Source organism: Glycine max, chromosome 13, assembly GCF_000004515.6.
Source record: "Glycine max cultivar Williams 82 chromosome 13, Glycine_max_v4.0, whole genome shotgun sequence".
Taxonomy (NCBI): Eukaryota; Viridiplantae; Streptophyta; class Magnoliopsida; order Fabales; family Fabaceae; genus Glycine; species Glycine max.
The window spans coordinates 35853770-35879453 of record NC_038249.2 but is presented as its reverse complement, the minus strand read 5'-3'; the positions used below and the strand labels follow the sequence as shown (position 1 = coordinate 35879453).

At 32.8% G+C, this 25684-nt stretch overlaps 5 protein-coding genes and 1 long non-coding RNA gene across 7 annotated transcripts in view; 5 read left to right on the top strand and 1 right to left on the bottom strand.

Moving 5' to 3' along the window:
• LOC100781555 (probable disease resistance protein At4g27220) lies at nt 1-12116 on the bottom strand. Its single transcript, XM_006594632.4, has 7 exons — nt 11961-12116; nt 11779-11837; nt 2409-5154; nt 1974-2213; nt 1129-1868; nt 977-1024; nt 1-323 (listed from the first exon to the last, which is right to left on the bottom strand). The coding sequence occupies exons 3-7, from the start codon at nt 5133-5135 to the stop codon at nt 317-319; spliced, it is 3762 nt and encodes a 1253-aa protein (XP_006594695.2). The 5' UTR covers nt 5136-5154; nt 11779-11837; nt 11961-12116; the 3' UTR covers nt 1-316.
• Nucleotides 5935-10143, top strand: LOC102663320 (uncharacterized). Of its 2 annotated transcripts, none has more exons than XR_005887973.1 (2): nt 5935-6863; nt 9588-10143. It is a non-coding gene; the product is annotated as an uncharacterized lncRNA (long non-coding RNA). The 2 variants fall into 2 exon arrangements; XR_417700.4 differs by having other exon boundaries at nt 9585-10143.
• Nucleotides 12117-12520: 404 nt separating the features above from the next.
• LOC100781013 (pentatricopeptide repeat-containing protein At1g53600, mitochondrial) lies at nt 12521-16683 on the top strand. Its single transcript, XM_003541748.5, has 2 exons — nt 12521-15553; nt 15929-16683. Exon 1 carries the CDS (start codon nt 13184-13186, stop codon nt 15323-15325), a length of 2142 nt encoding a protein of 713 aa, XP_003541796.1. The 5' UTR covers nt 12521-13183; the 3' UTR covers nt 15326-15553; nt 15929-16683.
• Nucleotides 16684-19151: 2468 nt separating this feature from the next.
• Nucleotides 19152-19878, top strand: LOC100780470 (uncharacterized). The gene has a single exon (XM_003541747.5). It carries the CDS (start codon nt 19271-19273, stop codon nt 19715-19717), a length of 447 nt encoding a protein of 148 aa, XP_003541795.1. The 5' UTR covers nt 19152-19270; the 3' UTR covers nt 19718-19878.
• A 1781-nt stretch (nt 19879-21659) lies between these two features.
• Nucleotides 21660-25684, top strand: part of LOC121173336 (uncharacterized) — a 10182-nt gene continuing 6157 nt past the window's right edge. The window contains exon 1 of the mRNA XM_041008371.1: nt 21660-21958. Within this exon, the coding sequence (XP_040864305.1) occupies nt 21795-21958 (164 nt within the window). The 5' untranslated portion in view covers nt 21660-21794. The remainder of the gene's footprint in view (nt 21959-25684) is intronic.
• Nucleotides 22221-25684, top strand: part of BZIP94 (bZIP transcription factor bZIP94) — a gene marked incomplete in the record, with an annotated part of 8911 nt that continues 5447 nt past the window's right edge. The window contains 6 exon segments of the mRNA NM_001250702.2: nt 22221-22338; nt 22438-22707; nt 23767-23980; nt 24055-24114; nt 24275-24352; nt 25642-25683. Of these exon segments, the coding sequence (NP_001237631.2) occupies nt 23771-23980; nt 24055-24114; nt 24275-24352; nt 25642-25683 (390 nt within the window).

The window sequence follows — 25684 nt, the reverse complement described above, 5'->3', positions numbered from 1 at the left end:
TAGGAAAATTAACTTCCACCAAAATTATCATATAAAGAATCAAAAAGTGAAAAAGGGATTTTAGCTAGACATTGAAAAGTAAAAGATAAAGGATAAAGAGAAAAGTCCAATAATGCTTGAAGAGATGTGAGCTTCCACCCTAATAGTCCTCATTGTACCAATAAAATTGCAAGAGGAAGAGAGAAAAAACACTAAATGACGACTCCAAATTAGAGGATTGAAAAGTGATCCCCTAATCCTCTTTTGTTCTTCCGTTTTGTTCATTTTCCCGCTAGCTTCAACTAAAGCAAATGGCAAAAGCTTTTCTAATCTTCCTTTAATTCCTAAAAATATTAACAAAAGAAAAATAAGAAAATCAACATTGATTATACTAGAAAATTATATATTAAAAACAAATAACATTCTCCATTCTAGAATTCTTAACTTATTTATTTGAAGACAAAATGAAATAAAATCATAAAAAGTGACTAAATATTCATTAAAGGTGATTGGAAAATTAGACAATCTAAAAAATTGTCAGTAGATTATATGACGCATGTTCGTGTAAATTGATATGCTTTGCCATATCTAAGAAATTTCTTACATCTTAAGAAAGTTCACACAAGATAAAACTCCATGAACTTGGCCAATTTTCATGAACTATTTTGGTTGGCTTAAATTTTGATTAAAATAGCCACACGCGTTATAGCAACAGCAGATATAAGTTGTGTTTTAAAAATAATGGCACATTCAACCAAGTAATTAATACATACAACAAAGGTGCATGGAAATGTAAGATATTTAGTTGACGAAGAAAATATTCCCTGAAACTTGTCCTACTAGAGTAATAAAAAAAATAATGTGAAGAACGATTAAAACAATAATGTGAAAAGGAAGTTAAGAAAAGAAAAAGAAAAAAAAACAATCTGATGAACGATTAAAAGAATAATGAAGATATAAAAATCAAAGCACAAATATAATAGCCATATCTCAATACCTCCAGAGTTCTGATGATGAATTCCAATCTTGTTCTGTATTGTGGAAACTAAGCAATAAAAAAAAAAAAAAAACAGAGCATTATTCTTAACTGCAGAAGTTGGAGTAAGAATTGAAGTTGGGATCTTGAAGTTTTGTTGACGAGCTCAATACCTTTTAGTGAAAATTGTTCTAGTGGTAGTATTAAGGTCGTCATCCCAAAGTTCTTTTGATCCCCATTCATATAGCACCTTCTTGAGCCTTGGTGTGGTTAATTTTCCATGACAGAAAGTCTCCATCATGGAACAGGCATTCAACTGTACCATTCGTAGTGATTGAAAGTAGAAGTTGTAATTTCCCCGGCAAAAGCTTGTGAGCCTCGGTAACCCTACCAATAATAATCCCTCCAATTTCATAAAATAAATTTCACGTAATGGTGCATCATTCTCATTCTTGCTTCCATAAATTTCCTCTAGCTTATTACAACTACCTATGCTTAAAATGCGGAGTTTTGGTAAACTTTCGGCCCTTGATGGCGTTATAATATTTACCACTCCATGACAATCACTTACCACCAATTCATCTAAATTCTGAAATAGCACGGAGGGCTGGACTATGGTATTCATATTATCACAGCTATCTACTGATAACTGTGCAAGGTAAATATTCGTCATATCAGAACTATCACTTTCTTCAACAATATTCTTTATGACACAGCGCTTCATATCAAGAGATTGGAGCTGCCGAAGCTTCTTAGCCACAGAGATTGGAAAGACATAATCAAAGCCTTCACAGTCCTCAAAGATAATTCTTTTCAGCTTGGAAAAGGAATTTGGAGCCAGTTGATTAGGCCATATTGACTTCAAATCACACATACTCTTGATAACCAACTCCTCCAAGTTTGGAAGTCCAACCTACAATATATTTATTCCAGTTGAATACATAAGTGTCGTATCTACTTTAGAAGACAAACTACAACTATAGTTACATTATTATTCCATTCTGCAATGTTTAATTACCTCTTCTTCTTCTTGGACAAATATGTCCTTCAGCATAGAGCAATTAACAATCACTAGTCTTTCTAGTCTGACCAGTGCTCTAGTCACAGAGGATGAGAACAAACTTGTTAATCTATGACAGCTGTAAACTGACAAGCTGGTCAAGTTTTGAATGCAGGAATCGACTGGAAGTATATCATCCCATATTTTACATGTATTGATGTAGCGCAACTCTAATGTTTCAAGTTTAGGCATCACAACCTATGGAAATACACAATACTAGGTATTCATTAGGTGATCTCAAATTAGTAGGTGAAATAGAAATTTATGCAAAAGTATTGTGATGAAGTACACAATAATTTGTTAAATCGAACACTATTAAGAAAAAAGGTTTGAATATATTTAAGCCTGCAAAAAGAATTGAAATAGTGAAGAAGTCGTAAATCATGGGTTTACCTTTTTATTAAACAGTGCCTGCAGAGGAATGGGTTGATTGTCTTTCTCGACTGTTAATGGCAAACAGAAACTCAGGAGCATAGGTAATTGTCTTAATTTGACAGAATGCAATTCACAGAAAACAATCTCGGAAACTTCTTTCTCATCCTCTTGATTTTCCACTGCTATGATCTCTTTCATATTTTTGCATCGAGTAATTTGCATCTCACGAAGTTGAGAAAGGTTCTTTAAGAGAGAATACAAAAGTAGATTCTTCATCTCATCACAATCTACAACCGTAATAACTTGAAGTTTTTCAAAAGAATGTGCTGGAACTGGACCATAGCATATTTCTTTCATATTAGATAGATTGAAAAGAACCAGAGTCTCCAAATTAGGAAATGCAGAATAGGGAGTCGACATCTCTGTTGAGTTAATGATGTGCAACAATTCATCACTTTCTTGGATATGCAGATGTTTTAATAGTGGAAAACCATCATTCAATTGATACACATCCTTAACATCCTTTAAATTAGCAAAGGACAAGTCCTCAACTGTAGTCAATGATATGTTTGTCCACAAAGAGTCTGTGAGCTTAAGTATTCTTGAAGTTTCATGATCACCACCCGACCGTAGCCTTACCCACATATAACCAACTGATATGTAGTATCGTTCGAGCTTTTCAAGGAACTCCAAGTCCTTTAGCAAAACAGAAGTATCTTGGTTTGATATCTCTAAAGTTGTCAACTGATTCAAATTCCATAACTCACCTAAACTTGCATTGTTGCTTTCACTTTTTCTTCCTTCAACCTCCCATTCGATAGGGCAACTCCCCATGTACAATTCTTCTAAGCACGTCAAACTTGATATAAGATTTGCAGGAATGACTCTTAGTTTAGAGCATGTTGCTAAATTTAGCAACCGGAGATGAGTTAGATGTCCTATTTCTTTAGGGAGCTCTTCAATACTAGAACTTCCCAACTGGAGAATTTCTAAATTTGTGAGTTTTGCAACCATCCTTATGTCTCCTAATTCACATCCACAAAGATTCAATGTGCGAAGGTTTATCAAGTGATAGAGAGGAGGTAGGAAAGGGTTGAATGACATTCCATATAAACTCAAAGTCCTCACTTCTCTTATCCCATAGAAAAAGTTGTCAGGGACTTTCAATTTACCATGTCTATTTTCAAGTACAAGTAGCTTCAACTCTGGACACTCCAACTTCTCGGGAAGTTCATAAATATAAGACCAAGGAATGATAATATAGTGACACTTTTGAAGTTGATCTACCTTGGGCCAATCTTTTATTATTCTGTACCTTGGAACCACATAAGTCGGAAGAAACCTAGATGCAATTGATTTAGCCACGTCACACACAACATCATGCATTCGAATGCATTCAGGGTCTTCAAGCAACAATGAAGAGGCCCTAAGGTCATTTATTAACTTGTAATACCTGTTTCTTGCCTTTGTCAATGTGCGCAGGTGACCGTAAAAGCCCAACCCCCAACAATATGAAAACAACTCTTCTGTGTCGATCTCATTTATGCCAAATGAACCAATGAATAAGAATAGTGACTTCAGTTCCTCGTTCTCTAAAAAATTATAACTCAACTCCAGACTAGGATGGACTTTATTTTGCAACTCTTTATGATCAAAACTCTCTAGTTGAATTAGGGCATCCTTCCAAGCAGTGGCATCCTTTTTTCTCAAACCCTTAGGCACAGTAACTATCAAAAGGGGTAAACCAGCACAACATTTGGCCACATTTTCTGCAATTGGTTTTATATTGATTTCTTTGACAACATCACCTGCCATTTTCTGGAACAAATTCCAACTATCCTCCTCCTGTAAAGCTCTGAGATCAAATTCTATTTGAGTTCCCATCTTTATCAGCACATTAAGATCTCTAGAAGTCATCACTAATTTGTAGCCACTGTGTTCATCACCAAAAGGAATTCCCACTTCTGTCAAATCAAGTTCACTCCAAATGTCATCTAGAATAATTAGAACATTTTTCTTCTCTCTTATTCTTTGGCACAATTCTCCTGCTCTTTCTTTCTCGGTCTCTTTTTTCAATTTTTTATTCAACGCATCAGCAATTTTGTTTTGAATTTCTTTCACATTTGGAGAAGAGGTTATAGTGGCAATAACCACAGCACCAAATGAGCCATCTTTCTTTACTTGCCACTCTAACTCATTCACAAGTGTAGTTTTACCCACGCCACCCATCCCATGCACCCCAATCATGTACATTTTAGGATCCTTCAATGCTTCCTTAATCTCATTCAGCACTGATGTTCTGGAGTCCAGTGCTTCGTAACCTCTATCAGATGGCGTACGCGTGACTTCAGCAGGAACACGGTAAGAAATTCTATCAAATTTTCCATTTCCTATGACTTCTGAAATCTTTTGTGTCATTTCTCTAAATCCCTTGCTCAGCTGGCATCTTGTCCACACATTGGGAATTAGTCCCATACAACATCCTGCTTCTGCATGCCCTTCAGTGTCAATAAGTTTCTTTGCCTCAGCAACAGTGTCACTTGCTTCCTTCAGCCAGTTCTGTACAATATCTTCAATCTTTTCTTCATTCCCTTCAGCCTCATCAACACGGTGTTGCATACTTACTTTAGTATCCTCCAGCCTTTGAGCCATGTTTTCAAGCCTTTGAAGGTTCTCTTTGTAGGACATTAGGTAACCAAATTGGCTTTCAACAATTGGAGAAGCAACTGAGACAATAGTATCCATCGCCACCCCCTTGCACTTGCTGTGAATTGTAACAAAAAACAGCAACTATAATTAATCAATAAATAGTTAATTATGTACATAAATGCCAGCTTTGTTCAGCTCTATAATAATCCATCATTAAGTTAACTCATAAATCATAATAATACACAAAAATAAAGATAAAACTTGTAAAAACTAACTACTGACAATAATAATAACAGAACCTGTGTAATGCTGTAACAAAAAGTGTGTAATTGGTTGGCTATTAAAAAAAATGTGTTTGGTTAGTTGAACATTAAATTTTTTTCCATTTGTTATCGGTCCTGTGAAAAAGACTAACAACAAATGAAAAAAAATTGTCAAAGAACAAATATAAGATTTGCTAATTTATGTTAAGGATAAAAAATAAAGTTGTTGTTTTATTGGGACTCAATACAAAGAAATTTTTTATCATATAATAAACACAAAATTCACGTATTTATTAGAGATAAAAAAAACAATTTTTGCCTTCTTTTAATTAGCTCATAACTTATTTGATCAGCTTATGAATTTAATTCATTAAAATAAATATTTAATTTTCTAATTCATGACAATTTTCCAAACACAACCTTAGTAGTTTTTAAGTTAATTATAACTTATTATAATTTTTTTATCCTTGATATTTTACAATTTTTATTTTTTAGAAGCAAATAAAAAATGTTTAATAAATTCTTTTTCAAATCATGTTTTCAAAACTAAAAAAAATATTTTATTTTATTAACCATTTCATGAAGTTTTTAAAATCAATTGGAATAACTTAAATTTTTTTTGGTACTTGAAAATTTGAATATTTTAAATTATTTCTTATAAAATATTGATTTTAATCCATACACTTAAAAATAGTACTTCACCCTTACCTTACATAATCATCGCATTATTTTTGTTTCATTTAAATATATTTTATGTTTATGCAAAGATATAATAGTTTTTATTCTTAGTGCTTGTAAAGAAAAAATGTTTTTTAGAATAAGTGATTACCTCTGTCTTTTAATTTGCTGGGCATTGTTATATTAATTGTAAAATCCTAAAATTTTCAATTTTAAAAATTTATAATAATCATAATATAGAGAAAATAAATTAGTTCAATAAAAGCTTTAGTGAACTAGAATACATAGAAATAATAGTAAAATTATGAAAGAAATTCAATTTTTCTTTAAAATAAATAAAGTCAACAAAAATCAACTACAATCAATTAGGACTAACTATAGTCTATGGGAAATAGTTAACTAAATCAGCTAATTGATGACAAAATGAGAAATAAGAGTTAATTTTATTAGATGGGATTAGCTAAAAAATAATTTACCTAGAACTAGAGTTACGAGTCTAGAACAAATAAAGACTTAGATTAAGCGACATTAAGTATTAATGATGTCAAGGTTAGATTAAGACACCTAAGAACTTGGACCTCAACCCAATTATATAAGGCACAAACCAACCCTAGGAGACCTTGAGTGGTGTGCCATCTAGCATAGAGGAGAGGGGGTCAAATTCTCTCATTCTCTCTTGACTTGGAGACCAAGTAGGGATCATTGGGGGCCAATTTGAGGAGCTTTCCTAGATAATCGCCATGGAAATATTGTTCTCTTCATCATCTCTTTCCATTCCTAGACTCAATATCTCATTTTTTTCCTTTTGTTCATCTCCATGGAAAGAGCTTTCGAAGTGCTCTTTACTCTCTTCCCCTAAGCAAATTTTGCGGACTTCAAAGAGGTATGCGGGGTTTTCTATCTTTCTTCGTGTTATTTGATTGTTATGGAGCATGGCTCTATAAAATGGGTCATTGTGACCTTTGGGTTGCTCTTTTGTGCTTGAAAAATTGAATTATTAATTTATTATGTGTATTATGGGTCTGTTTGCTGTACAGTGAGAAGAGTGATTATTTGTGTGTCTAGACCCCAAAAATGAGTTCCTTGGATTGAAAAACCTTGAGATACATGTATATTATGTTAGGGTTAATTTTTAGAATCATTGAGTACCAAATTTTGATGTTTTGATGCTGTTTTTGTACTGTTATTGCGTACTTACGGGTTTGAAATTGTGACATTCGAAAAATTGATGTTTTAATGTCTAAAATGAGTTGGGCCTTATGATGTGGTTACGAGATTTCATGAAAACAGAGGATTATGAGAGTTCAAAAGGGTCAAGTGATGATTTTTATCCATAAAAATTTTACCTTGTAATTTATCTTGAGTTAGGAATTTAATGTAGTTCATTTGTTGACCTTTAAAGTGATGAAAATGGATTATTTATGCAAACTTTTAAAGCTGCGGAATTTTCTGCAAAAACAGAGCATTATGACGTTTAACATTGTGGTTTAATGATGTGTGAACTTTTCCAATTGATGAAAATTAATTGTTATATTAATTTTGTCATTTTTCTATGACTTAATGTGATGTTTTAGTGGCTTAAAATGATGATTTCATAACTTTTTGGTGGGCTGCAGTAAATTAACATTAAAAGAAGAATTTGAACTTATTTTAATTAGACCTAAATGAAATTCTACTCATGGAAAAGTTTGGGTAATTTCCTCCTAAGTTAGGTAGCTTAATTGTACTGCTAGTAACTTGAAACTAGTTAACTCAACGAGTTTTAAGAATTAAATTAAGATAATTATGTTGGTCAAAAAAACAAGGTCTATGTGCAGTAAAAAAAAAAGTAGTAATGTTCTAATGTTGTGTATTTGATTCCAAATGATTAGAATTAATTGAGGTGTCAAATAGCTATTTTATTAATGCAATATGACATGTACTTATGACTTAAAGGAGATGGTTTTGGAAAAATGTGTAATTGGAAGTTAAAATGTGTCTTAAAAGTGAGTTTTATAGCAGGTTTTGTTGCAGCTGAATATGCAGAACATAAAACACGGTTTTTCTCTCTTTAATGAGTTTTAAATGATGTTTTACTTGAGGGAAAGTTTGGGAGATTTTCCCCTTAAGCTTGTTAATTAATCTGTGCTTATTAGAAGGTTAAAATTAGCTAATTAAATGGGCTTTAAAGGCTAACTTCAATTAATTATAGATGCTGGAAAAAACAGAGTATTTTACTCAGCAAAAACTTATCTTTAAAAACAGAGTATTTTTTTTTTGCTCAGCAAAAACTTATCTTTAATAACTTAACAATGTGTTTTCATGATAAGAATTACTACCTCTGTTGTTTTTTATCTGTCTTTTAAGATTGTTTTGTAGTAACCAAGAAATGCAATAAATTTTCTTGATTCTAATAAAATAGTTATGGAGTTTCCTATTTCATCTTTTTCTTTTTCCACTTCACATAAATACATATGTAAATTAATTAAAGATAAGGAGTAAAGGTAAGGGTATAAATGATAAAAGAGTAATTAATATGATCTTAAACTTTCAATAATTTTGTTAATTCATAAAAATACATTGTAAACTACACTATCCTTATGGAATGCATAAGATCCCTTGATGTTCAATTTTTACGGATAAAAAAAATAGAATGCATAAGACCCAAAACAAAGGTGAAATGGAAGAAATCTAAGTGGTGCAAGGACGCATATGATTAATGGATACTATCATAAAACTTTCATAATTTTGTAGCTGTGAATTAATAAATATGAGAAGCTTAGCGAGGAGTGAAGAATTTCATAAGACTTAAAATTATTTACGTTATGCATTGATTGTAGGACAAAAACAAAAACATAGGAATTTAGTCCTTACTTTGTTTGTTGTATTGATGACTAGTAAAATTGCAATGAGGAATCTATCTAGTACAACACGAGTAGGAGTTGAAAATGATGTGTGGGTACCAATCATCAAATGGAAGTGATCTATGGTGTGAGACAAGTGACAATGATACACGATACTGTGAAGGTAGCATGACTTTTTGTGCAATGGTGTGAATGAAATGTGACCAATTAAGGTGCGAATGAGGAGTGCTTGTTAAAGCATGAAGGTCGTAAATAGCAAAGTATGTCCAATGAGGGCATGCCCCTGTGAGGGCGATGTGATATTAGTGTTTAAGATGACCATTATAATGGTATATCCATTTTCCCTTTTGTCTTCTTATCACATCACGGTACCAAATTAAATTATGAAATCCTGCCATATATGTTTGTGAAGAGGAGACATCCCTAAATACAATCCTAGTGATGAGGGACAGCAAGAGAGCGTTTGAGCCTGTAGACGAGTGGGTGGCTACAGATGGTACCTGAGGTATGAAGGTGTGGGCCAAAGGGTCCTTAGGGGATCAAAGAGCACCAGATTCTGATAACTCAACGGGGTTGGGGGACTCACATAGTGAGAAATGTTTTATGTGCTTACATATCTTAGCATTTATCTTACGTTTTTCATTACTTAGAACTTTATTTTAATCACTTTTATGCTAATATAACTATTAATTAGTTGTGAGTTTAGTGTCTTTAACTTCTAAGAAATTTTATTAGCTTTTGATGTTTTATTGTGGGAAAAGAAGAAGAATAAAAGATTTTGGAGTTGGAGTGGCTCACTCAGCGCGTCTATACGTGCTAAGCGCAAGCAACACAACAAGGAAGGTCACATGACAAGCATTTGGAAGAAAAGAGGCCAATTGGAAGTTCTTGAAGGCGCTCAATGCGTCAATACTTGCTAAGCTCATTGTTTTCACAGTGAGGATTTGGGCTCAGTGCAACATGCTGGGCTAAGCCCACGGCCACTTAATCTAATGTTGCTTTTGCATGTATGCCACATGTTGGGCTAAGCAGGCAGACGATTATGCAATAACGACAACGTAGTGCATTTGGCCCTATTTAAGCTCCATGTATGCAAATTGAAGGCAAATTTGGTTGGGGGAGCTATCTAGGGTTGAGGTGAAGACTGGGAAGCTCTCCCTTGCTCTTCATGGCTTCCCTACCATTTCTCATTATCTATTTCATCTATTTTCTTCTTTTCTTCTTATGGTTATGTAGTTAGATTTATTCATTTTGGAGATTGATGTAACTTAACTCTTTTTTATGTTTACATTTTAATTATTAATTGATGTTTATTATTCATTATTAAGTGTTATCTTGTATGCGTTAATGTTTGTTTCAGCTTGATCACCTTTTGTTTGGTGTTGTGGTTTGAATTGTCATTGAAAAATGCTTTTGAACTTAGAAATGGAGAGGAACACCTAATGGATTTTGTGTCTAGGCATAGAGCAAAGCTTGTTAGTCATCTTTTAATTCTTGTTCTTAAAGGAGTCATTTGGTTAGACTAGTCAATAGATGGATAGTTTTGTCAAGGGGCTTAAATTCTTTTCATCCAAGGGATCAAGGTTTGAGTATTTTTATAAGTTGATGATAATGGTTGGACTTTGAACTAGAAGAGTAACCTTTCTTTGCACAAGGATGTGATATAGTGAAATCAATCTCAACTCTTGTTTTGTGTTGTTTTGCCAATTTTTACCACATTGCAAGTGTTCATAAAAATGCCAAAAATAGTTTTTAATTATTCATGTTCTTGCAATTTACATTTTCGCATTTTAATTACTCTAAATTCTAGTCTTCTTTTATAAAATATGGGTAAATTGAAAATTATTATTATTAGCATGTATCATTTTTCTTTAGTTGACTCAATTGTAAATTATATTTATTTTAAAGGGTGTAAATATAGATTTATGTTAGTTGTATAAGAATATCTTATTGATGAATCATTCTTGTGAAAATGAAATATAAATTATGATTCTAAAATTTTGATTATGTCAAACTATATTGTGAAATGGTCTATTACTAAGTTGAATAAGGTTTTGTTTATGAGCCTTTCTTGACATGTTTTAATGAGAAATGAATTCAAATTTTGGTATTTTCAATAAAGAAGAAAAAATATATACCATTCTATTCTAGAAAGGCTAATTTAAATATTTAATATTAACTTATTTTGCAAATTTCAAAAATAATAACAAAATCCTTAATAAAAAAATTAGCCATGTTACTTTAGTCCTTAAAACAAAAAATGTCAAATAAGTGGTTAAGTACCTATTTATTATCATTTTGTCCGTAAACATATATGAAAAATGCTAATAATGCACTTTCTAATATTCTTTTGAACATATTTTTTATTATTGACTAAAATTTATTAAAAATCATAAACTTTGTGGCTTCCATTTTATATTTGATGAGTCTACCTTTTGATTTTTATTGTTTTCAATAAATATTAACCGATAGTAAAGTGTGTTACTAAGTCTTCTCTAAATTATAATTATAATTAAATTTATATTAGTATAGAAGGTTATTTTTAAGTTTAAAATTAAAAGATATATTCTCTTCGTTCTTATTTATAATACTCAATTATTTAATTTATCAAGATTAAAAAAATATTAATTTAATTAATAACAACTTGTCTTAAATTTATAATTTTTTAAAAAAATTATATTTGTCATGAACACAATGTTAGGATTTACAAGGCACTCACACATAATATGGTCAACCAACTAAATTAAATGCATTAGTCTTTCTTTTTCTAATTATTTGTTAATATATTTTCATGAAATCCTTAATTAACCTCATCCTAAGACAAAGAATAATGATTTTTCATTAATAAAAGTTATCTTTCTTAAAAAAATAATTATAAAAGATATGAAAACCTCGTCCTAATTAAGACAAAGGATAATGATTTTCAAAGACACGTAGAAGATAGATGTGCGGTACCTGATAACTTCAGTCGGCGGAAGATAATGTTAAAGAGGCAATAGCAGGGCAGGTTTCACCTTGATAGGCAAAATAAACTCGTAAAAACGAAGCTCAACAAGAAAAAACACCCAAATCAACAATAAGAATAACATCATCTAGATCCCAGCTAAGGGAGGAGTATTTAGTCATGGCTAGCTAACCTTATTAACATCTCTCTCTCTCTCTCTCTCGATCATGAAAGATTCAGAAATTAAGCAGCAAAGAAAAATGACCTCTGAATATGAACTCTATGTATAGTTGTGGCTTTGTGCAGTCAGCTAATAATAGCTTCTCTCTTGTCAGCTCATTTCATATTAAAGTCAGCCTTGCTGGTATGCGTGGCCGCCTTAGAAAAGATAAATAATAAATAATTGAATTCTTTAACTCTAATTTGCAAAGTTATCATATTTGAACGCATCATCATCTCGATAAAGATAGTAGTAATTCAAGGACACTCCAGTCAATTATTAATTGATTAATATCATCTCATCTATATTAAAAAAATTTAAATAATTTCATAATTTATAAATTTATATACTTAAAATTTAATAAAACTTAACACGTCTAGAAGATAAATTTTGAAGTTGTCTAAGAATCTTGAGTAATATTTTTAAAAAAAAAATTCAGCATACCCTCACAAACATATTTAAATAATTTATTTATTAAAACTACCATTATACTGATAGACATATATATAAAATTGTAGTGAATATAAAGCAAATTTCATGAAGATGATAAATTTTTACAAAACTTATTTTATTTAGATAATATAATTTTTCTATTCATCTCATTATTACTTTGATAAAAAAAATCATTTTTCAAACTAGTAAGACTACTAAATGAGAGGACAAATGCAAGTTTTACTCTTAGATAACAATGTAAGATAAGAAAAAGATGTCAAATTGGAAGTGACCAATGAGATAATTTTGCTTATTTCGACCATATTTAGGAAGAAAATTCTTGTCCAGATATTCAAGCCAACCATGGAATTAACTCTAGGAGTTTTTTTTTGTGGGATGTTGTCTCAAGTTTAGCCAACCTTGGCAATGTTATTTGGGGTAGCCATAGGTGGTTCTCCTGGTCTTGTAATGGTTTTGGCCTAGTCCTTCCATTTTTCATCTTTGTTCCTTTTGGATCTATTAATGTTATTTGGGGTGCTCCTTGTTGGACTGGTTTGGAAAAGGGTGTGAGCATAATTAAAAATGTTTTTACTTCCTAGTTGGTTCATTCTAATTTTATAAAAAAAACATCAATAAATACTGATATGAAATAAAAATAATACTAATATTATTTATTTATGTTAATCACTAAATAAATAAACATAACTTGCGTATCTGTTTCATTTTCCTAAGCACCTGTCTTTCCTCTAATCTCCCTCGAGGGTATGAAGCAGCACTCCAGAACCTTACACAAACGTATCACTAAGTTGAACCTCTTCCAATCCAAGCTTAATCAGAGCCATAATAATGACTCCATAAACAGTGGTGGTAAAGGCAGCAAGTTTTTGATTCAATGCAACACTCAGATAGCAGAGAATGGACGAAACGGCAACGTCAAAGAGGCAGAATCCATATTCCACAAGATGCCCATAAAGAACACTGCCTCTTGGACTGCCATGCTCACTGCCTTTGCGCAAAATGGCCAAATACAAAATGCCCGCAGATTGTTCGATGAAATGCCTCAACGAACCACTGTCTCAAATAACGCCATGATCTCTGCTTATATCCGCAATGGTTGCAATGTAGGCAAAGCTTATGAGCTTTTTTCAGTGTTGGCTGAACGCAACTTGGTGTCATATGCTGCCATGATCATGGGTTTTGTTAAGGCAGGGAAGTTCCACATGGCTGAGAAACTGTACCGTGAGACCCCATATGAGTTCCGGGACCCTGCTTGCTCAAATGCATTGATAAATGGGTATTTGAAGATGGGTGAAGTAAATGAGGCGTTGCGGATTTTTGAGAACATGGGAGAGAGGGATGTGGTTTCTTGGAGTGCCATGGTTGATGGTTTGTGCAGGGATGGGAGGGTTGCTGCTGCTAGGGACCTGTTTGACAGGATGCCTGACAGAAATGTGGTTTCTTGGAGTGCCATGATAGATGGGTATATGGGGGAAGGTTTCTTTCAAGAGGGGTTTTGTTTGTTTATGGATATGAAGAGGGAAGGTCTGGTTGAAGTTAATTCCACTACAATGACTATAATGTTTAAAGCATGTGGAAATTGTGGCAGGATGTCAGAGGGCATGCAGATACATGGGTTGGTTTCACGCTTGGGATTTGAATTTGACAATGTTCTGAGTAATTCTGTTATTACTATGTATAGTATGCTTGGTTGCACAGACATGGCAGATAAAGTATTTTGTACTGTGAGTGACAAGGACATAGTTACATGGAATTCTTTAATTTCCGGATATATTCATAACAATGAAGTGGAAGCTGCTTATAGGGTGTTTGGGAGGATGCCTGTGAAAGATGTGATTTCTTGGACGGCCATGATTGCGGGGTTCAGTAAGAGTGGAAGAGTTGAAAATGCTATAGAACTTTTTAATATGTTACCAGCAAAGGATGATTTTGTTTGGACAGCTATTATATCAGGGTTTGTGAATAATAATGAGTATGAGGAAGCTTTGCATTGGTATGCTCGGATGATTTGGGAAGGATGCAAGCCTAATCCGTTAACTATTAGCAGTGTTCTAGCAGCTTCAGCTGCTTTGGTGGCGCTGAATGAAGGGCTTCAAATTCATACTTGTATTCTGAAAATGAACCTAGAGTATAATTTGTCTATACAGAACTCTCTTATATCATTCTACTCTAAGTCTGGGAATGTAGTTGATGCCTACAGGATTTTCTTAGATGTCATTGAACCAAATGTTATCTCTTATAACTCAATCATCAGTGGGTTTGCACAAAATGGCTTTGGTGACGAGGCTCTCGGTATCTATAAAAAGATGCAGAGTGAAGGCCATGAACCCAACCATGTTACTTTCCTTGCTGTTCTCTCTGCCTGTACTCATGCAGGACTAGTTGATGAGGGGTGGAACATATTTAACACCATGAAATCACATTATGGAATTGAGCCAGAAGCTGATCATTACGCTTGCATGGTTGATATCCTTGGTCGTGCTGGTTTGCTAGATGAAGCTATTGATTTAATCCGTTCAATGCCATTTAAGCCCCATTCTGGAGTTTGGGGGGCTATTCTTGGTGCAAGCAAGACTCACCTACGTCTCGACCTTGCTAAGCTTGCAGCTCAACGCATTACTGACCTGGAGCCTAAAAATGCAACTCCTTATGTGGTATTATCTAACATGTATTCTGCTGCTGGGAAAAAGATTGATGGTGACTTAGTAAAAATGGCCAAGAATTTAAAAGGAATAAAAAAAAGTCCGGGTTGTAGTTGGATTACAATGAAAAATAAGGTTCATCTGTTTCTTGCAGGGGATCAATCACATGGTAGTATTGAAGAGATAAAAACCACAATACTGACAATGGATAGGGAGATGCAGTGGTTGTATCATTGTGGGTGCTGACTGACAGTCTTGTTTTCTTTCTCTTACAAACATAACTTCTCAATTGCCGGCTGCTGCGATGTCATCATTGCCTAAGCTAGCAGGCTCCTTTTTCAACAAGATATTCTTAGATACACCTGGTGTAAGACCATTCTCTTACTCCACACACTGCTTCATGTGTGTCATTTCTGCAGTGTTGAATCCTCATTCTCTCAGACTTCAACTACTGTATTGATTAGTAATAACCGCGTAAGTCTTATGATAAGTATCTTGGAGATTTCAAAATTACAAATTTTAGTCTCTTCTAGTTGATATGATATCATATTGGTATATGGCAACAGATAAAATCAGATGTATCAAAGAAGCTCTCCTATTCTATCATCATTTATTGTTATTTTCTGGTTATTCGTTATCTTTGATTATCTTACTAGTGCTTGGGTGTTAGCCTGAGTCTAAATTACAACCTGATGCATTTACTGTGATGCTCGCTAATTTTGCACATTTTACTTTTTCTTGAATCTTCAAAACAACTGTTTTAATTGAAACTTCATTTACTCCATGGTCATTCTGTGCTTACTAGTTTTGGCAGCTAATAAATACTGTGATGATTATTTGCACTTGCAGGTGCAACTTGTAAAAATGGATTAGGCTACAACCATCATACCGTATGGGATTCATTAAGTGTGTGTTTGGATTTAAGTTAAAAATGTGGTGCACGTGGTTCAATGCAAATCCAACGGATAAAAGTAATTGAAAGTAAAAGCAAGGGCGGTGATGCTTCTGCAAATGTACATTTGCAACCTTATACCCAAACACACACTAAATTGAAGCTGAGGAAAAGACAATAACCAATAAGGTCCTCATGCCAGTGACCACATGATGAGAAACACCAATACTGCATTGGAACCAAGGTTATTTCTTTTCTTCAAAACCTGTTTCCTTCGTGGTTGTTTTTTCATGCAGGCTGGATCAACGCTACATCTTGCATTTCCAACCCCATGTCAAAGCTCTCTTCAGCCATAGGCAGATTAGAGAACTTTGATACCATATCAGAATTTGGAGCCAAATTAACTTGATGGGACCAAACGTCATAGAGTTCAAATCATTAGAGAGGATTCATATAGAATGTCATTGATATGTATAGAATAAGATGGTAGAATAAGTGGTGAACATGTATTTATAGAATGCGAGAACTATGCAATTGGACTCTAAGATAACGATGCTAACTAAACTAATAGAACATATGGCACAATACTGACAGAAAAATAGGCAAGAAAGTGAATTGAAGAAGAACGATCTAGTATATGTAGATTATGTTTAAATTTTACAATATTTTAAATCAGAATTTGACTTTTCTTAGGTGAGGATGTATAGCTTAAAGAAAATGTTAATTTCATAATTTAAATTTGAATCTAACTCCATCTTTAAAAGCTAATTTTATAGGGGAGCTTTTGGCCATATTATTAATAGATATGAGATCTTCATTCTTCAACACTAATGTATATAGGAAAAATGGTTTCTAAAACATGTACAAACGAGGTTGATTACTTGTTTTCCCAAATTTATCTTGTTTTGTATTCAATTAAATGCTATTGTTTACATGCTATTGGTTTGAAAGAAAAAAAAAAGTTACACACATTGCCTACTGCAATTTCTTGCAAGGGGGGCTTCGTACAATCAAAATAACAGTCTTGATAAGTTAAAATATAAAATACTATAACCGCTAATAAAAAAATTAACAATTATATTGTTACAAAATATTTGTTTTATAATTTAAAATTTATAAAAATATATTACTCATATTAATTTTGTTTCTATAAAATAAAATATTTATTTTAGAATCTCATTGTAATATCATATGTCATGTAGTTTAACTTTGAGATTTTGTTGTTGTTGATGTTGTTTTGCACGTTGTTTTGCATCCTCTTTCCATTTGTTTCTTTTTTTATTTTAATTTTCTAGCACATGTAAGATTGTAAGTAAAAAATACATACATGTACAGAAAATTATAAAATTGTTAAAAATCTCAACCATTATTTTTATAATCCATGGCAAAATTATAATTTATCCTCTAAACTACAACTTGCTCGCCTCATGAAAAGAGCAAGATATACTTCTAACTAACCAAGTACACGCCAGAAAACAAAACACCCAACTCTTACATTATATCATTATCATATATAACACACATCGCGTGCATAGACATAATATTAAACACAACACCAAACACGTATCTCACAGATTAAAAGACTTTAAAACAAAAAGACACAAATTAGGTAACTAATCATCTAATATGCATAGTTGCATACAGATGGGACTAATCGTGCAAGTTTTGGTTTCACACCAAACGAACATGGAATCTCACACCAAGGCAGAACCCATCCACGTGGGTGCCTCGTGCGCATATCCCTCTCATGAACAACTTGCACATACGTGCCTTGTGTCAGTGCCGGTGGTTCAGTACATGTATAGGACGCATCTTCGATGAAGCTTTCGAAAGAGATTTTGACACCACCCCAATTATTTTGCCACCGTGATTGTAAACCACTTGACATATGATATTACAATGAGATTTCATCATAATACACATATGATTCATACATCAAAATGACGTTCACAAATAGTTATCTTTATGTATACATTGTGAACTGTGGTATTTATCATGAAATAAACTTGACAAGATATTATTTGTGAGGAATAGAGGTATAATCAGCTTTAACGGCACACCACACATATTATAAAGTAAAATAATTTTTTTAAAAAATTGAGATATTTAATTTAATATATAAAAAATTGAAAAACTTTTCAAATTTGTTAGAGTTGAGACTTCAGAACCAAGTTTAAGTTAAGAAGGTGAATTTTTTTTATTTTGTATTATGGGGAAGAAAACTTTTTTCAATTAGTAATATATGTGCATATATGCAATTCGAACTTAAAATTACTTATTAGAAAAAAAACAAAAACTAAAACAACCCTATATCTGTTTGTGGTATCAATTGATAAATTGCTAGTTCTTATTGGATTAAAGTCGAACCCAATTTAACTGATATTTATTCAATCAACTACAGAAACAATTTAAATATACTTAATTGGACCAGTCATGACTTAGATTTCTGGTGCTGGTCCAGTCTAATTCTAATAATACTGATTCAAACGCTTCATATATAAGTCTAAATCGCATGGGTATCCCATTTCGGTGTTTATGATCGAGGGTACTTAATAGTTGAGTGGGGTATTCGATACTCCTTTATCATATTCCAATTCATCATTCCTTCAATTGTATAATAAAATAGAGGTCGCTCTTTGGTACAGGATGTCCACTCAAATGAAACGGTAATTTCATTCTTCATGGAACTATTTGACATTGAAATATTTCTTATAATCAAGAATCAAATCATTTCACATTCTTTTCTAACATGGTCACATTGCGCGGTTTACAAACATAGCCGACACTCCTACAAATAATTTATTACGGGTGGCTCCTACAAATTCCTTTCAAAATTGCATTTCATTAGGTGGGCATATTGTCTGGTTCTGATGCCCCACTGTTGCAACCATTAGTGGGTGCATTATGGCTATCCTAATATATACTACCATATATTGCTCACCTGGAATGCCTTGATCTGTTGCTCGACAAGTAGACATCAATGGGTCAAAGATTTAATAATTTTTTCCAACACAATTATATATATGAATATATTATCTTAGTACAATTATATGAATCTTATCCTTCATTACATTATTAATTATTGACTGGCTTATAGTATCAACAAGCAAATAAAGCAACCCCACTTGGTCTTAATTAGCGTACCATGCATTTGCCTATATAAAGGACCATTCTTCACCTTTGAAAACCATCCTGCATCTTCCACTACCTTAATTGCCTCTAGTTCTCTCACTTTAACTATTTTCATAAACCAAAGATTAAAAGGGTCACTCCTTTCTTTTTTTACATAGTTACATAACATGTCTTCCTCAGAGGGTGCCTTTGAATTGGGAAGTGAGTTCTCAGAAGCCAACAATGTTCTTCTCATGTCTCTAATGGAAGAAACACAAGAAGAAGAGTACTATGGCGATGAGAGACTTGTGAGCATGATTCAGTCATTGGAGGCAGAGATCACTGACACTGAAATAGGTCAAATGTATGAGATGGGACACGTGGATGGTCAAGACTGCTCCACGTCAGTCAGTGACCCTAATCATTGGGTTGACATGGAATTGATCTCTTCCTTGCCCTTTGATGAGATGAATGCATGGATCCCTTCTGGATATGAAATGATGGAGCATGCAGCAATGGAATATGAAGCTGGAACTGGCATTGATGATCTTCAATTGTGTTATGGAGCTTTCTTGGATCAACAATATAGAGAGAATCATTATTTGGCACTAGGGCCAAGTGATGCAGTATTCTGAAACTAATTTATACACGTAGTATTATATAAGGAACCAGAAGAGAATATCCACCAAAAATACAGGAAACAGAAGAGAACATGGACTACTTTGTAATTAATTTGTGAAGGAGTCCTTAATTAAGTACATGTTAATGTCAAACCTTTTAATTTATCTTCTGTTTACTTTTTCTCCCTTTACTTTCATGCAATTACCTAGCTGAAAATTAATTAGAATGAATCTTCCTTAGTTCCTCGATCATTCTTGCATATAATAAGAAATAGTACGTACTGATCCTTGGAGAGCTTTCTAAAAAGGGAAATAATGTTTCCAAGCATAATGTATAAGCATAATGTATGTAGTTGTGTTAAATATTTAAAAGAATTTTTTTTTACTCATAATAGTCTTATTTAACCCAAGCATAATGTCTCCAAATAGAGGATACATGTTATATTTACCAAAAAGGAAAACTAATTTTACAACTGATCCTTGGAGAGCTTTCTAAAAAGGAAAATAATATACTTTGAGTTTTATAATCCATATTTCCTCTCTTTATAATTAATTTTTTATTTCTCTTTGTCCCATCATTTATCTCACGATATATTTTTCCACTTTCACAAACACACAAATATATATAAAAGGGATGTATCAAGTAATTAAAAACCCTTGTTGTGAAAAATGAGAATTATAAACCTAAAACATATATACAATATCGATAATAAGTCATTACATATTTGATAGTATTTATATACTAGTTAAACCCATTAAATTTGTGTACCATGTACTAAATTTATTAGTAAAGAAGGCATATTAATTGGTGTTATGTTATTCGTGAGGCAAATTAGGTGGTTGACTCGTTGACCAATTAAGCCTGCTCTTAGTTTCATACTAGACTTGTATTTGAAAAATATCAGTGACATTCTTTGATTTTGACACATTTTTTTCTAATACTCATTGTAATCAATTGAAAATTGTCAGAAATCACTAATCTTAATAAATCTCACTTTTTGTATAATTATTCTCTATTGATTTAGAAGTGTTTTTTTCATCAAAATTTATGATTTTTAATAAAATTTAAAATGATATAGACAGTTAGAAAATGTTATTAGCATTTTTTTTAAGAGTTTAAATGGGCAAAAATTAGTATTAATGGTCAAGATTGTAGATCTAGAGAGAGACTTGCACATGAAAGAGAAACTAAACATGAAGATGAAGGGACAATTCTATAGATGTCACGGTTTCACTAGTATCATTAGGATTCATTGTATCTAATTAAGGTTCACTTTTATGTCTGGTGAATCATCATAAGTTTATCCTAAAAACATCTTGATGAGTTAAGAAAAGAATGTTTATTCACAAATTTTATAGTTTCAACTCAAAGTAACATAAAATTTTGTTGGCACAAATATGGATCAATTTATTTTTTGAAAGATGTACGGATCAATTATAGACATGACTCTAGTAAGATTCTGAACATGGTAGAAAAATTTCAGGACGTGGTAGAAATATTTATTGGGTTTAACTAGTTTATAAATATCAAATATTACATAACTTATACTCACTCCTCTCATACACTCAACAGACAAATCAAAATCAATTAAGGATATTTCTCATTCATTTCTTTCATGTTTTTCCTTTTATTTTATTTCTTGGCAGTGGGCATATATTGTCTGATTTCTAATGCCCCTGCACTTTTGAAACCATTATATATAGTGGGTGCATTATAGCTAGCCTAATATACCATATATATTGCTCACCTGGAATGCCTTGATATGTTGCTCGACAACTAGACACAAACGGGTCAAAGCATTATTTTTTTCCAGCACAATTACATGGATAATATATCTTAGCACAATTAAATGAATCTTATCTTTCATTACATAATTTAGTATTGATTTGGCAACAGGCAAAAGCAACCCCAACTCGTATTATTTAGGATACCACATATATATGCATTTGCCTATATAAAGGACCCTTTTTCACCTTTCAAAGCCATCCTACATCTTCCACTGCCTTAATTGCTTCTACTTCTCTCACTTTAGCCATTTTCATAAACCAAAGAAAAAAGGGTCGCTCACTTTTTTTTTCATTGTAACCTAACATGTCTTCCTCAGAGGGTGTCTTTGAATTGGGAATTGAGTTCTCAGAAGCCAACAATGTTCTTCTCATGTCTATAATGGAAGAAACACAGGAAGAAGAGTACTATGGTGATGATAGACTTGTGAGTATGATTCAGTCATTGGAGGCAGAGATCAGTGACACTGAAATCACTACTAAAAGATTATTCTTTTACGACGCACTTTCTAAGGCGGTTCCTTAGAACCGTCTTAGAATGTGCTTCAGTGGCATTTTTGTAATTAAGGCATAATTAACTACGACGGTCTTTAACACCCGTCTTCGTAGTTACGGCACGATGACATTTTCGTAAATTTTACAATTCCTTCTACGACGGTGTGTTTAGCAAACCGCCTTTGTTAATTTTTAAATCAATAAATTAAAAATTCTTGAAGCTCAGTTGACGCGCGTCGCAAACCCTAGAATCCAAGCTTCGAGCTTCTCAAGAGTCGCAATGGCGCCTCCGCGAACACCTCCTTTCCCTTCTCCCCTAATTGAAGCGGAAAGACCAACTCATCGGCCGCTTCAAGGTTTCACGCCTCTTCAAGATCTTTCTCTCACAATTTTAATTTTTAATTTTGGAAGTCGATGTTGAAATTTTTGGTTATGGTTTTTTTTTTTTGGAGCAGTATGAAGCGGGAATGAATGCGCGAGCTCTGAAGAAGTTCGCTGAGGAGAATCAGCAGAGACTGGCGACAGAGTGTGAGAAATTGTTGGCTCGCTGCCAGTCGTTGGAGAATGATTGCGCCCTGTAGGATAAAGACAGAGAAGCGTTGATGGAGTTTGGGAACAACGCTGACGAACGGGCACGGGAGGCTCAAACCCAAGTTCTTGATTTGGAACGAGATTTGCTCTTTATGGGGAATGAATTGAACAAATATAAGAATCAACATCAATTGGTAAAACCATATTTTTTCCCCCTTTTTGATTTTTGTTAGTGTTTTGCATTTTAACATTTTTTTGAAATCCCGACTTAACACATGACAACTTGCATTTTTTGCATCGTGCATACGTGCTCGGTGCTCCCATTTTTCGACTTAAACGACTGTACAACCGAACAATTACAGTGACAAATTGGTAATTCCCAAATCCCAAAACCCTAGCTCAATTTGGGATATATAAATCAACTACGAGCCTCATCCTCACACATGTTTCTCTCTCTCTCTTTTTTTATATTTTAAGATCTGATCATTTTTCTTAACCTTAGATGGATATAACTTCTCCAATTTTTTTTGTTTTCAATAAGCGATTTTTTGTTGAAAGTGATGTGCATCTACTATGATTCTCTTTTTCACTAACAGTGGAATAGAGAATACGAAAAGATGCAAAATCAACCGGTTCCTCTATGGACTGGCATAGTCCCAATTCTCAATGGATTTTTGCTATTTCTCGTAGGTTCCACAATTTCTAACCTTTTAACCAATTTTCGCTTTCCCCCTTTTGGGTTTTGATTTTCATTCCCCAAAATTAAGGAATCCATTGCAAGCATCTTGATTTTGTGATGTTAATGTAAACTTGAAAATTTTAGAGGTCTCTCTTCTAAGATTGCAGAGGAAAGCATGGAGGGGGGAAACAATTAAAAGTTTTTTGTTTAAATTTTTCTGTTTATTGGGGATTCTTTATTCTAGAGTGGAGATAAATCCTCTTGTTCATTTCATTATGTTGATTCGTTCATCCTCGTTGAAACCGAATGATATAGTTTCTTCTAATTCTTTGAATTTGAACTATACAACCCTGTTCTGTCGGCTCTTGTTTTCCTTTCTTGGTGGCTTCAGATTTGCTCAATAGTTTACAATGACTTTAGTGTGCTTGAATTTCCTCATGGATTTGTAGTTAGATCTTGATTGTTCGAGTTGGACTTTTCTTTTGCTTGGGAACATAGACTTTCTCAGCCTTACCTGGATGATTGGATACGCATTCAGTTTTTTTTTAACCTGTTGTCGTGATTTTGGTTTCAGAGCCATGGAAGCAACTAATGTTCATCCTCCCCGCATTTCTGAATTTGGAACGCTGGATCAATCTCTTGGATTTCGCATTGAAGATACCAATTGTTTAAATTTATCATACATACAAAAACATGCTTATTTTTACTCTAAAATATGGTGCTTCATTGTCTTTTGGCAGCCTGAAAGGTGTGAATCCAGTGGATCAAAAGATAAATCAAATCAAAAGGTTGTATGCAGTAATTGTGTGCAAATAGCATAAGCCTTTTGTTACTGTGTGCTAATTTTTCATTTTTCATTTAGACATTAAGACGGCTTGCTCAAAATTGTGAGGCTGCCAGGAAAAGTCGACTGAGGAAAAAGGTAAGGCCTTTTCTGTTAATTTAATTTAAATGAACTTCTAAAATTACTGTGATATAGCTCGGTTAGTTGTTCAATATGTCATTATTGAGACCCAATATTTTGTCATGTTTTATATGTATTTCTTGACTTATTTTTTAAATCCTTCTTTCTATTAATTCAGGCATATCAGCAACAATTAGAAAGCAGTAGGTTTAAACTGACCCAACTTGAGCAGGAGCTCCAGCGAGCACGCCAACAGGTTTGGTTTTGTACTTATATTTATTGTTTCCGTTCAAAATTTGATACCTATCCAGCTATCCTTTTGACCCAACTTATGTATTTCTTCGAAGAAGCCTATCAAAATAGGTTAATAAGAATCATAAGTTATTTGTTATAAAATTGAACAAAAAATTTATCAAAGCTAAATATTTCTTTGACAAATTTTACAACAAGTTTATTCAAATAGGTTTAAAATAACTTACAAGAATAATAAACTATTTAATTTATGCTACAAATATTGGAGGAGAGAACTTTAGATGAAGGTTAAATAAATGTGTGATTTAATTTTTATAAACTTTATAAAGAAGTTTATCAAAGGACTAAAAATATAAAATTTATAAAAGTCGTAATTTTTTTATATCAAATATTAATGCATGTCATATGAAATATACTAATTAAAAATATTAAAAAGATATATTTAATGTGCGTGTGAGTATAATATCCTATTAGTTTATTTTAATATATTAACACCTTGTCCTTCAATAATTAATTCCACAGCCACCGCTAAAGTATATGCACCATTTGTCTGCCCAATATATAAGGTGTAAAACTTACTATCAATCAAGTTGTCAGTAATTGTTTTATATATTAAGGGGTCATTGTTGGACACCATGACATTTGGCTCTTAGAAATCTAAATACATGCACGTCATAAATATTTCTTCTATATAAGCTACAGTAGTTTTCTTGTTGTATATGGTTATTTAATAATCATTGTCTTTTTATTTTGATATCTTTTCAAAGATTGAATAGACCTTGCGGTCATTAATGAAAAATTATACTTGTTTAAATATTTAATTATTTACGTTTCTATTTGAGTCATTGTGTAAACTGTTAAGTGTTAACTATTGGCAATGTCAACGTGTCATATGACAATCAAGTAGGCGGTTCACATTTTTCAAACAAGCTCTATCAGTTGTATTTTAATTCATGTAACAAGCTCTCTCAATTCACTTAGCATCTTTCATTATTTACATCTTTCTCTCAATTCACTTAGTGCTTATGCACGTTTGTATGTTTATGAACGTGTACGCAAGGTAATATGCAGTCACAAGTATACGGTATATGATGATTTTATAAATAGATTGCATGTTAGAATTTTTATTTTCACCGAGTAGGATAAGACTATTGTTTTTTTCCTCTTTTTTTTTGGTGAAGGGATAAGGCTGTTGTACCTTTTACTTTGATTGATAGGATAATATGTGTTGTTTCCTACTTGAATTGATGTAAATTCATAAATCATAACAGTTGTTGTTCTTTCAATTTGAAGGTATTGTATGACTACAAAGACAAAATCAACCAACCTGTTTTCC